The sequence below is a fragment of the Gordionus sp. m RMFG-2023 genome, chromosome 1 (genome assembly GCF_954871325.1).
Source record: "Gordionus sp. m RMFG-2023 chromosome 1, tfGorSpeb1-WG-v2, whole genome shotgun sequence".
In the NCBI taxonomy this organism is placed as follows: Eukaryota; Metazoa; Nematomorpha; class Gordioida; order Chordodea; family Parachordodidae; genus Gordionus; species Gordionus sp. m RMFG-2023.
Window position 1 is genome coordinate 26,888,909 of NC_088775.1, and position 14,986 is coordinate 26,903,894.

A 14,986-nucleotide genomic window follows, 5' to 3' on the forward strand; every position below is an offset into this window, starting at 1 on the left:
CATCTAGCCATAATAGACTCACACCAATTACAATTGGAACACATAATATTTAGTTCAAAATCTTTTCATCATTATTCTAAAATTTAAATTTAAAAAAAAGATGAGAAAATAATAAGCAAAAACGTTGGTAGTATACAATAAAAAAAAATCGTTTTATTGGAAAAATAGGATCTAGACCAGCCTTAGACAAAGTTTCAGCTTTTTCTGCCCATAATATAAAACTATGTAAAAGATTTTAAAATAACATACCTTATGAAGGATCTATTAATTTATTGTTCTTTATTCATGTTATTTTGTCACTTAGGTGTACCCATGAGACGGAGCTTTCCCTTAGGCAATTTGCAAGTTTTCAGAAATATCATTTTATGGTAATGAAAATAATGTCCCTACCTAACACGCCTTTACCACTTTCTTTCCGAAAAATAAATGCAATATCATAAACGATAATTTTTTAAACAAAAACAAGTTAAATTAATAATTTCTATAAAATAATGGTATAATTGAAAATTTTTTTAAAAAGTTGCATAACCATGAATTTTTAAAAAAAAATGTAAGCCAATGAAAAAATGGAATACGGGCCTAAAGCCTTTCAAAAAATTTATGTGAGAAAACCCACACCATTTTTGCAAGATCATGACTACGACTATGTTAATGGCGGTTATAGAGGTTTATTGATACTTTATCATTTTATTCAAAATGATTTATTTGGTATTGTATAGCTAATTAATTTAAATATTTCTTTCTAAAAACGAACGCACCCTTCGATATGATTTTAATGAACATCAGGTAACCTGACATCATTATTTTTCCTATAATTATGATATAGTAATGCATCTCCTCCCAGAAGATATTTAATTTCTTCAAATATTTCTTTCTTCTCTCTTAGCTAGCTCTAGAGGGTGGGGTCATAAAGGTATTTAGGAAAGCCAGGCTCCTTCTACCTCTTTACCAATGGTAGTGATAAGATAACATCATTGTAATAAACCCGTATATATAATTTCTATTTTTTTAAACCTTTTTTTAAATACACTTCCTTTTTTATACTGCTCAAAATAAACTTGAACTCCACATTCCTTTAAGTAGAATTAATAATGAAATTTAAAAAGCTTTCCCCAAATTAAAATTTTTTATTATTATTTATAAGTATATTGTTTTCCTTCTTTTGGTAGAATTATAAAATTATATTCAAATAAATAAATATATATATATTGTCAGAAAGCCTGGGTATAACACCTATATCTTTATTTTTGCAAAATTCAATTAACCTTTAATTATTTATTAAATTAGCAATTTTATATATTTATATGTTGTATAATATAGTAAAATGCATAGGTATAAAGTGTAATGTATATAATAAACTTATTTTTATTACATTAAATTTTTATATAATATACTTACTTTACTACACACATATACACCATTAAATTTACTTAAATTTATATATTGTTAATTTTAAGTCATGAATTTTTATTTTATATTTTGGTTTAACTCATTAACTCCATTGTACATTTGCATATTATATTTTTATATTATAGATATAAAATATTAGAGATACAATAAATATTTTTTTTTAGGTAAAGGCTGATTTCATTATAACATGAATAATTATAGATAGATAAGGTACCACAAGAATAAAATGGAGGAGTGTATTATAAAAAAAAAAAAATTTATTTTATTTTTCTAAATTTTATCATGCACTATCATTATAAAGACTAAGGCTATTCAATTTAAATATCTTTAACCAGATAGCAAAATGGTGTTTAAAAAAGGGTTAATCAATAACTTTAAAAAAAAAAAATTAATGATATTATTTTTATAAACTATAGGGTTTAAACACCCGGAACCGTGATTTGTGTCTGTTCCATTTTTCTCTGTTCCATTTTTCTCGCGAATTTTATTGTATTATTCTCTCATTAGGCGATTTCCATATTCATTTTTTTTTAAATTCGAAAATTTTTAAAACTTTCTCATGTTTTAAAATTTCAATGACCCTGCAGATTTTGCAGTTTACTTAGGCATTTGCAATTGAAGTCTGGACAATCAATTTTAAATTTCATGTTGCATGCAATATAAAATATAGGGTTAGAGCGTTTTACATTAAAATCAATGACTATTAAGTGGTATATAAAATAAGTTGCCATTCTTTTCTTGTGATTTGCGATTTTTTTCTTTTTGTTCCAGAAAGACGCTAATCAGAAGAATGAAATATAATTCAAAAAAATATTTCTTAGAAGAGATATAATCCTTTCTAAAACTTTTTAATTTACTAACCCCAAATCAATTAATATTTATTAAAATTTAGAAAGTATAAATTTAATTTTTTTTCCCCTTCAGACATACATCAGACGCGTAAAACCTATTAGTAGGGAGTGGGGGGGGGGGTGGAAAGGGAGTATTTCCCCTCCCCCTCCCATCGCAAATTTCCCTGTTTTCATAAATATCATTTTAAGCTAACAGAAATTTCCACTCTTCACACCCCCTCTCCCCTACCCCCCCTCTCCTCAAAAAATGCATACAGTATATCATTATATGTAAGAATTTGAAAGAAAAATTAATAATTTTTTTAAATAACGTCTATAATTCAAAAATTTTAGAAAAAAAGCATTTTTTAAAAAAGTGAATACTCAAAATTATTTTTTTATAAACTAATATAGCCAAAGACCTATAATAAGTGGTCCTAAATCTCCAACATTTACGGGGAAAAAATTCACATAATAGTGCCCCCCCCCACCCCATAGCAAAATCCTGGATACGCCAGTGATATGCAATATAATAAATAAGTTATTCGTATTCGAATATTATTTAATCAAACTAATAATATTCGAATCCGATTTGAACAACGAATATTTGTTTTTTTATAATATACATTTATTATCTTAACCACCATCGTTATCTTTTCAATATACCACTTCACATTTTCATGTATAGGCAGGTGATATTTCTCTTTTTTAGTGGCGATTAGATTAAAGTGGAATAAAAATTAAGTAATTATTTATTATAAGGATCTTGTAGCTTCCTACTTATTATCAAAAATATTTTGAATGCAAGAATTGTTTCATTTTATAAAATGCTTAAATCAGGAATTATAAATATATATAGTCATATATAATAATGAAATAATTTTAAGTGTTTTAAAATTTCATTCCCGAAAAAATAAAATTTTATCTGTATTATCAGATTCTGGAGAGAAAGATCGGGTTCATCCTTTCCTTAGAGAGGATTATAAAGGTTATTAAAATTTATTATTATTTGAATAAGTTTTTAAGTGAGTATGTGGGAAAAATAGAGATGAAAACAAATGTAATTCTTTAAGTTATTATACAATTTTTTTACATGTATACAAGATAGAATATAATTAACTTGGGGTAATATAATTCGGCTTAAAGTTTACATTAATTAGATAATAATAAAATGATTCTTCGTGTTATGTTATATTTTCTTATAAATTGTAACAAAAAAAAAGAAATTATAAATAATCTCATAAAAGAAGCGAAAAAGTCTTCTAAAGGTAATTTAAGAAAACTTATAACTATAAAAATTAATGAATGGTATTTGACTTTTTCTTATTAGGCATATATAAAGACCCCCCCCCCCAACCCCTCAAAATATCTTAAACCTGAGGGCCATTTTTAATTCGCAGAAATCAGATTTTCTGGAAAAAAATTCTAGCATACATGGAATACTACTATTAGTTTAAGAGTGCCATTTTTCAGCATTTTTTAAAAATTCATATGTAAAATTCTTAAATATAAATTATGATTAGTTCATAAATTCAGGTCAAAGTTTCCGATATTTGCAGGGTAGGCATACTCAATATGATGAATTATTTTCCTGAAAAATTAGATGTTTCAAAATTAAAAAATCGCCCCACAGTTAATGGTTAAAATCGAGAGATTACCAATCCCCATGAGAGGATTCCGTATTTATCCCTCAATCACAGTATTCGCGGTGAAGATATTTTGTATACTTCACTGCGAATTTCGATCTAACTGTGAATGAGTGGTTAATCTTTATTCAAAATTAACTTACCACATATATAAATATCGTGTTTAGTAAATATAATTTTTTTTCTCCCTAAAAGCTATGTATGCGTCTCTTATCATAAATCCAATGAATGATGCTTAGATCATCCATCAATGATTCTCGCAAAGCATCCTTCAAAGATAAAACTTACTCTAATATTAACGTATACAATATCGATGGAATGAGAGAATCGGGTATCAGCAAGTTACACCGAAAAACTCTTTACAACCCTCTACCTTCGAGTCTTGTTTCTTCTAAAGTTTCGGATATTCCAGTAAGCCCCACTAATAAAGCAACCCAAAATGGAATGGAGAACGTTATAGTCATACCCTGTAAATTAAATTACATGAATATTGACGATCCTCACCAATCGCGTAAAAAGTTTATTCCTGCTCCCATTACCACTGCTGAGAAAATAGTTAGCGGTAATGGCCAAAAAATTGATACTACAAATTCCGCTCTTAGCAACGATGTATACACCCCGCGAGCTTCTTCCCTCTTGGAGCTGTCCTTTGATTATTCTTCCCTCGTCGAAAGAGACGCCCACGAAAATTTGTCCCTTAGTTATATCGACGGCCAGGATTACGACCTGTGTTCCTCTTTCTCGAATATTTTGTCGCCATCGGAAGAAGAACATGGTCATCACATGGCTCAACATTCCAATAATCTAAGTCTCGCAGCACCTCATATGAGCTCATTCGATTCCCAACAATCTCTCACGAGCGAGCTCCGGGATACCCTGCTACAGAATATAAAGTATAATATCCAATGTATATGTGTTTTTTTTAAAAAATTCAGCCATTGTGTATAGCAAGAACTCGTTTTCCTCACATAATATCATTTTTCAAACTCAAAGTGATTTTTTTCAAAAACAGTCAGAGACATGATATTAAGTTTTATAAATTTTTTAAGATATTTTTTTTTAGAAATCTCAATCTAAAGAAACATCATAAATTCGAATTTAAAACTTTATAATGTTCTATATTTCTTGAATCAATCATATTTATTACCTAATCATTAATAACGAATATTTTTTTAAAGTTATTACAAAGTATCCCTAAAAAATAGGAATCAAATAAATTGATTGAATATTCGTATTCATTCAATTCAAAAATTAAAATCAAGTAATTGTATGCATAGTCGCATTAATAATGAAATCATCAATTAGAAAATTTTATTTCCCCATTAGAAAATTGAATAAAAAACAGATTATTAAATTTTGGTAAAATTTTTTCTTCTTCCACTAGGAATATTTAAATAGAAATAATCTAAAATTTTTATGAATAATTTTTAAATCAAATTTCTCATCTTTTATGAACATTATAAAACAATTTTATACAAATATTTTAGAATATATTAATATTATCCCTATTTTCGAATCGAATATTTTATAAATTCGAAAATTTGTTTTAGATATGTTATATTAAAATATCATATTATTTAATAAGATTAAATTATATTTTTTTAAATTATTTGTCCAGTTTCAAAAATTTACAGTTTTTACGACTCTTTCTAATGTGTAAGAAAGGGCGATCAAATCATATTTTTTAAAATATATAAATAAAACAAATTAGCGTTAGCGAATTTGAGCAGCTGATGGAACGTATGAGCGAAGAAATGCCCGACATTTCCGAGAGGATAAATTTCTTTTTCATTCAGTTCATGGATATTTTGGCCAAGAAAATGAGTGAAAAAAAATATCTTGAGAGGGTTATGGAAGAGTAAATTAAATTTTTTTAAAATTATTCTATAAAATCTATACTATTATAAAAAGCTATCGGAATAGGAAAGGACGATTCGGAGAACGTTCCCGGAACAGTTTCGGAACGTTTTCTAAAAATAAGATGAAAATTATAAATTTAAGGCGAGTCCTATTTCCGGTTCCTAAAAATGTTGTTCTGTTTCCCGGTTCTTAAAAATGTTGTTGTGTTTCTCGGTTCCTAAAATTGTTGTTCTGTTTTCCGATTCTAAGAATTGACCCCATTCCAAGGGTCTGGTTTCCGTTCAAAACTTTGATAGAAAATGGGAAATGTATTTTTTTTTAGAATATTATAGTTCTAGTTCCTATTATATTAACATTGTGTAGGATTTAACCTTTTAGGCAGGAAAAATATATGAAGCAAAATAAATCTTTCTTATTTTTTTTCAAATAAATAATGTCATTTCTTAAGTCATTTAATATCCAATTTTATTTCCCCAACCCTTGTTATATTTCCTGTCGGCTTTAGTTTTTATAAAAAAAAGTAGATGATAGTTTGATGTTTTATAGATAAGCTACTATCATTATTATTATGAAATGATAATAGTATACTAATATAAAAATTAAATTTTTTTTATAATCCAACATAAAATAAAATAAATTAACTTATTTTTTTTATATGTTCCTTGTTTAAGCTCATTTTTTTAGATTTTTTTTTTGTAAAATTACGTGCTTTCTTTATAATACAAAAAAAGGAGTTTATACAGGGTTCATTGATTGCATTTATTTTAGAAGGCGTTCGGCATTGCTAAACAATGTCCATCGACGAAATTTCACCTGCTATTTAAAAATTTGCCCTCTCCCCAATGCTAAAAATTATTTGATTTTGGTTGATTTTCACTTTTTATATATTTCATTTTAATCTATTTCTTCTGCTCATTTTACATCAAGAAAAATAAACAATATTTCTACCCTTTGTTCTATACAAATATTTCAACTCACCCACCATGTTAGAATTTTTTTTAACCCCATCGCTAAGGACTACTAGTGACGAAAATTTTATTTAGTTTTTTAAAATGTTCTAATATTTTTAAAGATTTATTTTTTAATATCGATAGTAATAATTAAATTATAAGAAGCTAAATTAAATCATTTAATATGATTATTTCAGGAAAATCGAAAATTTCGATAAGCAATTGTGGCAAATATACGAAGACACAGAACGACAAGTCCATCTTGAAAGGATGAAACTTCTCGAAGAAGTAAAATCATAAAAGCGCCTTGATACTTTGGCTTTCTATCAAAACCACTCACAAATAGATTAAAAAAATGATGATTATTTATAATAGTATAGGCGATGCACCTCTTTAACTCTTGTCTAGTGTTCCTAATAAATATTCGATATTCGAATAAAAACCGAATTTTTAATAAATAATTTGAATTAATTCAATCCTTATTATTCGTATTCAAATAGTTTTATTTTAACATTCACAAATATTATTCGAACAGTAAAATAAAATGTATTGGAATACTAAAATTTAATATTTTTATATGAAATTTTATAAAGCCATATATTTTTGTGGATATCAGCTAAATTACTATATTTATTATAATCATTATTGTTGTATTTTCTTGTATTAAAATTTATAACCCACTTTCTCGCCCATGGTTTTGGGGGGAATCTTGTCCCTCCCACCCATTTAATTCAAAATGCGGTATCATTTTCCAATCTGATTTTTGAAAATTTTTTGGGATTTGGCTTACATCTATAATTATTTTAATATATTTTTTAACTTATTTATATGAGCATTAGTATGGAATAAAGAGCGAATTTTTAATAAAAATGCCCGTGAAATATTTAAAACACTTTTAAAAATATTTTAACCAGCCTGTCCGCCCGTAATATTATTACTTGGGTGTAAATTTTCACACCTATCTTTATGCGTGTAAAATATTTTTGCCATTATTTTTAGAATAATTAAATATTTTTGTTCGAATATATTATGTTCATTCTAGTAATGGTTCAAAACTTAGCATTATAGCAATCATAATTTTTTTTTGCAATGAGATTTAAAAAAATATTGGAATATTATTCGTTCAAATTAATATTCGTATGAACGAATCGAATAATGAATAATATTTGATACGAAATATTTATTTGAATAATCCTAATTAATTTAAATAGATAAAATAGTCAATTAGCAAAATCAGAAATTTACAACTACCTAGTTTTGTTAAAAACCTTAATTTAGGCTAAATCAAAATTTTAGTCAAAAGATGGCAAATAGGTTTGGCCTTCTTCTGACCAAATTTCGAGGCCTAGGTAATAATTATTTTGCAAAAATCTTATTTAGCCGTTTTTCAAAATGGTGAAATCGTAATTTTTCATAACACTACTCTGGCCCCTTTATTATTAGTCATATATAACGACCTAATATTACGATTAAGTATTTTGATTGCTTTTTTAAAAATAATAGAATTTTATAAATTAAATTTTTTTTTTAAAAAAAAAGTTTGAGAAAAAGGAGTCTAATAGTAACGGCGAACTTCAAAAAATGATCAAATTTAAGCAAGAAGAAATTGATGCTCTTCTTCAAAAGTCGCTAGAGGTAATTGCAACTGTTTATTTTTTAAAGAAATTGATAAAAGGGGAAAAAACATGTAATTTGAATGGGTAAAGGTAAACATTATATGGCTATTAAAAAAAAATTTTTAAACATTCTTCTTTTGTATAGTCAATTATCCACTTTCCTAGCGTACGCATCGTTATTAGTAAAACTCTTTTTTTGTGCTTTACGACCTTTATCTATTTTTTTATTTGACATTCTTTTTTTCAGTTTCAAGCATGTAGCGGAGACTGGGGTTAGCCAAACAAATTTTTACAAAATTGGCTATAGCTCCTGGTTTTTTAGAAAAAATAATATATGATAAGATACCTAAAACTATACTCTATTAAGGTGCCTTATAAAATATTTTAAGAATATAATCATTTTTTTAAATTCTATTTTTCGTAAAAGTAAAATTTTGTCCAACAAGCCCCAATTGAGGGATGGGCAAACCACTTCAAGGGGCTTCCTTAACCATTGATTTTTTTAGGCCATAATAAATTGAAATGCATTTTTATTTATTAATAATGATACGCATAGAAAAATTTTATTATTTCATTGCTCAAAATATCATAATACTTATAAATTGAAGCTAATTATATATAAAAATTGAAACTTAATTTTGCAATTTATTAAACATTTTGGACATAAAAAAATAAGGATCTTAAGGAGAGATTATGATTTCTTAGCATAAATCCTAAATACCAATCATAAACAGCCATGAAATTGCCTTTTCAAGATTTAAAATTTTTTTTCATAATTAACTGCCATCGACGTGTATAGTTTAGAAAGCCCCGCTAGCTCTAAATTGACAAATCATGATTGAAATAATATTTAGATATAATAAATACTCATAAAACTTTCCCATTATAGAAGAATGTTTAAACTTTGCTATAAAATTTAATTTACATATAAATGTTTATATATTTTAATAAAAATTAAAATTCTGTTATGTTAAAACCTTTTGAAAAATTCATAAAAATTTTATTTCTTAACACTTTTAATAAATAATTATTTCAAAAGATACTTTGACTATATAGGTAAAGTAATAAAAACTATATTACGATAAATTTTAACCTCCTGGTGTATTTGATTTTAAAATAAGATTAAGTGGTTTGCCAAGCCCCGGGGTTTAGCTAACCCCAGTCTCCCCTACATGTCTAAAAAAATATATATAAATGGGTAGGTAGGAGGATGGAGTAGAAGTAATTTGCTGCTATACATTCAAATCAGGGTTGGCATGACGGTCCCAATACTCTAAAATATTATTTGCGAATAAATATTTTAATATAATTAATTAAAATCATGTTTATCAATCTTATTATGTTACAATTTATTTAAAAATATATTTGTATCATGAAGGAATCGTTTTAATTATAATTTTATATTAAAATTTAAGAATTTCATATTAAAATATTAAACTTTCATTTTATAATATAAAAACAAAAGAATTTTTTTTATAGTAAACTAAAATAAATTGATATAATAATTTAGCTAAGTCATGGTTTATTTTTTAATAAATTTATTTATTTAATTTTTAGCCGAGTATAAATTATATTAATTCTCATTTTTTTTACTTCCACTTGCTACATTTGAATTTATATATAAACTTAAAATCAGCCACCACCCACCCTTACAGTAATTAAATTATACTGTAGTTCTCGGGTATAGGCTCTTTTTCTGCCCCACTCCTTTTTTAATAAGCCTATAGAGGTTTAAGTAACATTTTTCGAAATGTTGCGTCTACAAGTACGTGCGGCTTGCCCACAAACCTGTGGAGGGCTACTCATATTTTTACTTTTATATCCAAATTAAATTAGTTCCAATTAGATGGAAATGAGGAAAACCTAGCGTAGCTCTGTTGAACCATCAACGCTAGAGGGCAAAAGCGCTATTATATCACGTATCACGTAAATTAATTTTCTTTTTAGTTGTTCTGGTCAGATTTATAAAATAATTTATTCAATTCTGGTAAAAATTTATATATTATATATTGTGTATTATATACTATATATTATATATTGTGTATTATATACTATATATTATATATTGTGTATTATATATTGTGTATTATATTATATTTAATATTAAGCCAATATGAAACAATTGGTCGATAATGATAAAATAAGTAATGGTCAAACCAAAGCATCAAGTTTAGAAACATTTTCAAGAAGCACGTGATGATAAGTCAGTTAAAGCGGTATGCAAGATTTGCAATATGTCCTATATTACCCATGGTCAAGCATTAATTTAATCGGCTGTACTATGTGCTCTTTCATAATTAGGAAATTTTTTTATTCAAATTCCAAAATATCAACCTCGACAAAGTCACAAATGTAATTTGTAATACTTTTAGCTCTGATGAAGAATTTAGTGAAATTAGTAAGAATAATTATCAAATTGACAATATTTTGCCTTGTGAGTCAGGAGAATTTGATTCCATTATCTCTGATCATCTACAAGCAGGGCGATTAAATGTAAATCCCTTGTATAACAGGTTTCATAGATAGATTGAATCCCAAAGAAAAAAATGAGATTGATGAATTGTTTGCAAAGGCTGCATATGCTAGCAATTTACCTTTCCACATCACTAAAAATCCTTATATCCAAGATAAGAAAATACGTCCTATTTACACTTTACCCAGGCGAAGACAGTTGGCTGGATATCTATTAGAACAAAGCGTCAGGGGATATGGAGGCGAGAGTTGCAGATATAATAGATAAAACTCCTCACTTATCAATTGTGTCAGATGGCTGGAGCAATATCAGAAACGAGAGTATTATTAATTTTATGGTGATGACGCCTGTTCCAGTATTCCATAATTTTTTAAATACTGAAGAAAATCGCCATACGGCAGATTATATTGCCAGATATTTAAAAATGTAATTCATATATTGAATACGATATTCTTTCGTTATCGATAATGCCATTAACATAAAAGCAACCTGGAAATCTAAAATCTGAATTTATTTATAATCATATACAATGTTATGGTCCGCACATACATTGCAGCTATTCTTCCACGATTTTAAAGATTAAACGCCTTCAGTTATCATATATCAACAATTAAAATATTGTTAAATTTTTCAAGAATAAACACATACCAGCTGCAGTATTTTCCCATAATAAGAATCAACATAGTATACCATCTACATTAAATACAATTAGCCAACAAGATGGGCATCTTCAATAAAATGTATGGAGCAAATAGCATTATTTGTTGAAGAAATGTGATATTTGTCAAATAGAAATTATCAATAATATCTTAAATGAAGAAATATTTTTGACTAAAAATTTTAAATTTTGGTAAACTGCAACCTTTGGCTATCTAATTGTTGAAAGTGCTAGGGAATAAATGTACTTTGGCTCACGTAAAAACGAGAGGCTTAATTTGGAAAAACACATAATACAATCATGCCATGATTCTATATTTTCTTCATCTGAAGAAAAAAAAAATTAAAGTTTTGTTTGAAAAGAGAAAAATGATCTAAACACATGTACTTACAATGCTGCTAATTTATTGGTCCCAAATATTATGGGGAGCATTATTTTAAGTATGTGATATAATACAAGAATTAGGTATTTTACAAGGAGGTGATAATTAATATATTTTAAGTGATACAATAAATTTTGAATGTAAAGCATATTAAATAGCCAAAATATGTTGAAAGTGGTAACTTCCATAAGAAACAATCAGATTTTGGCCTCAAGTTGGTGAAATGCGCTTTGTCCACCTTTTCCATTAAGAGAAGTGACTAATACTCTACTAACATTTCCTTTCGACTTCTTCTTCAGAAAGAAATTGATCGGTTTGGGACAATATTCATACGAAAAACAGAAATCGAGAAATTTCTACAACAGGAAAATTGGTAAGAGTATATCATAACTTAAGATTGATTAAAAATATTAAAGAAAATAATGATATTGAATATGAATCAGAACAGGGCTCTACCACAGAGGGCGACATATTAACTATGGAACGAATTGAAAAAATATTATGAAATTTAATATTACATAGATTCATTATAATATTATATATACATAACAAAGTTAATACTGACATAAAAAACATTTATTATAATTTAACCATATTTGATTGACCGAATCGTATTTGGCCTGTCAATGCACCACCCTGTTCAAAACTATAGGGGGGAGGGGGTTGACTTTTACAACATCACTTTTATCTCAATCTTTTCTCTTTCTCCCTGTCTATCTTATCAGAGATATTCATTCGTTATCTAATTGGCTTCACGCTTTCGTTGGGCCATGTTTCACCATATACTGGTAAAATTTGGTGAATTGTTAAAATTTATATTTATAAATCAATAATATTAAAAATTATTATACGAATAGCTGGAAGAAAAGATTACCTGCATGGAAATGATAGACTCCGAAAGAACCAGGATAAATCGGAAATTACAAGATGTATAAATATCAATCTTACATACAATACTATATTTAAATGTTTCAATCTTATCAACCTCACTCAAATTCTTTATATATATATGATAAAAAATAAATACTTATTACCTTATGTCAAAAATAGATACTCTTTACCTTATGTCAAATGTCCAAAACAGATTTTAGACCTTACTAAGCGATAATATTTTAATAGTATAGACGTGATTAATTAAAAATATGGGTAATAAGGAAAAAAAACCCTGGAAAAAAACCCCATGAAAAAATACCTTGGAAAAAACCTCATGGAAAACCCCCGGAAATAAAATCTTAAAAATTTCAAATTAAAATAGTAATCTTTTTATCAAATTTGACGCTTATAAAAACATTTATGAAATTTTCACATATAACATCGGATTTCTTCTATGAGATCTTCTTCAAATCAAAAATCGGAGAGTGGTGGGGAATTATTAGGGATGCTTTATCATAATAATATATGAAGGTTGGATAAAGTAAAGTAAATGTTGTTATGATTTTTACTTTTTTCCTAATTTTTATTTGGAATTTTATTTTTTTACAAATTTGAATTTATATTCCTTATAAGTGGAGGATTGTTTTTATACACTCTTATATTTTAGTATAACCTAGCAATAATTTAATAAAAAAATTTATAAGCCAGTGCCTATTGCAATATATTATATTGATAAATAATAAAAAATTATATTAATGGAGTATCAAAGGTCAGAATTCTCAATTCCAAACACGTCGAATTGAGCCTCGATTTCCTCCATAAACTTGGAACGTGAATCAGAACACTCTATCCGACGAAGAACGCACAAATAATCTATGCGAAGGTTGGAATCATCGTTTGGTTGGGAATAAACACCCATCAATCTGGGTATTGATAAAAAAAATGAAATTCGAGGTGACTACCGATGAAACCAAACTTGAACGATGGCGTGTAGATAGTTGGACACCGAAAACAAAATCAATACCCAGATTCGGTTAAAGAAACTCTTCCAGATTTTATAAGAGCGATTTCCTTCAATATTCGATGTCAACCCATATAATTATAATTCTAAATTTTTAAATTTGATATACATAATCATGATTTACCAATAAAATAAATATATTTTATTACAAAATTTTATCAAATTTAGTTTACTTAATATCGTAATTAAGGATGGATATTGTAATAGCCAATAATTTTTACGAAAATAAGAAATACATGGGTTATTTTGGGGTATTTTTTTCCTAGTACCAATTTGAACAGCATTTTATCTTGTTTAAGCATTTTTTATGGAGGGTATATGAGTAATCTTTAAATAACAAATAAGGGCCTAAAAAATTAAGTTTATTAATATATTATATTTTTATAATATTTTTTTCTAAAATACTAATTTGTCTATACCTTATAAATATGAGTATATCCATTATAATCCAAATAAAAATTTACCTATATTATTAGGTCTTAAGAAATTTAATGAATATGAAAATAAATTCCGGGGATTTTCCGGGGTTTTTTTCCTGGGTGTTTTATTCAGGAGGTTTTTACCTGGGAGTTTATTTTCCGCTGGGGGGTTTTTTCCAGGATTTAAAATATGCTATTGTTATATAAAGGAGAAAAGTAGCGTATTAAAGCAGTTGGAAGAGAGTCGAAACAACCAAGAAGCACTGAACAAAGACCTCAAAAAATTGCATCAAAGGCTATCAAATAATCAGCAAAACCAATCGCAGATGTGAGCATTTATTAGATACTTTTTTTTAAATCAAATTTTACCAGATTTTTTTGAATTAATAAATGATACGATTTTTAATCGTAGAAATTAACTTCGCTATAGTTTATTGCGCTTGAACAACGCCTAAAATTTTGATTTTATCAATAAATTTTTTTATTCAAAGTATAATATATGACACCCTTTATTTATAACCTAATTCGGATATTATAGCACCGATGATCTGATAATGGAAAATATGAAAGCCGAGAAACAAGAACTATCTAAGCAATTGGAACTTCTCAAGTACCTATAATTTTATAATTTTCTACAATTTTATCAATCTCTGCAAATTATTAGCACCACCTATGATTTATTGTTACTGCAGTTGAGATCGTTGGCTTACCCTTTTTTATCCCCCCTCAGGCTAGTGACGATATTATCCCCTACATAAATAAAAATAAGAAAATTTAAATTTAAATTAGATGCAAATTCAAATCAAAATTTGCACACTATACCCCATACCCTTTTATTATAATGGCGA

At 27.0% G+C, this 14,986-nt stretch overlaps 1 protein-coding gene across 2 annotated transcripts in view; it reads left to right on the forward strand.

Annotated features, from left to right (window-relative positions):
- The first annotated feature begins 583 nt into the window (after positions 1 to 583).
- Positions 584 to 14,986, forward strand: part of LOC135931302 (uncharacterized) — a 35,493-nt gene continuing 21,090 nt past the window's right edge. Inside the window, exons 1-8 of one of the 2 annotated variants that reach the window (XM_065468308.1) lie at positions 584 to 666; positions 4,082 to 4,779; positions 5,598 to 5,744; positions 6,894 to 6,984; positions 8,236 to 8,331; positions 12,683 to 12,754; positions 14,348 to 14,466; positions 14,677 to 14,748. In XM_065468308.1, the coding sequence (XP_065324380.1) occupies positions 4,115 to 4,779; positions 5,598 to 5,744; positions 6,894 to 6,984; positions 8,236 to 8,331; positions 12,683 to 12,754; positions 14,348 to 14,466; positions 14,677 to 14,748 (1,262 nt within the window). In that variant the 5' untranslated portion in view covers positions 584 to 666; positions 4,082 to 4,114. The remainder of the gene's footprint in view (positions 667 to 4,081; positions 4,780 to 5,597; positions 5,745 to 6,893; positions 6,985 to 8,235; positions 8,332 to 12,682; positions 12,755 to 14,347; positions 14,467 to 14,676; positions 14,749 to 14,986) is intronic. The other variant, XM_065468309.1, reaches the window with a different exon arrangement.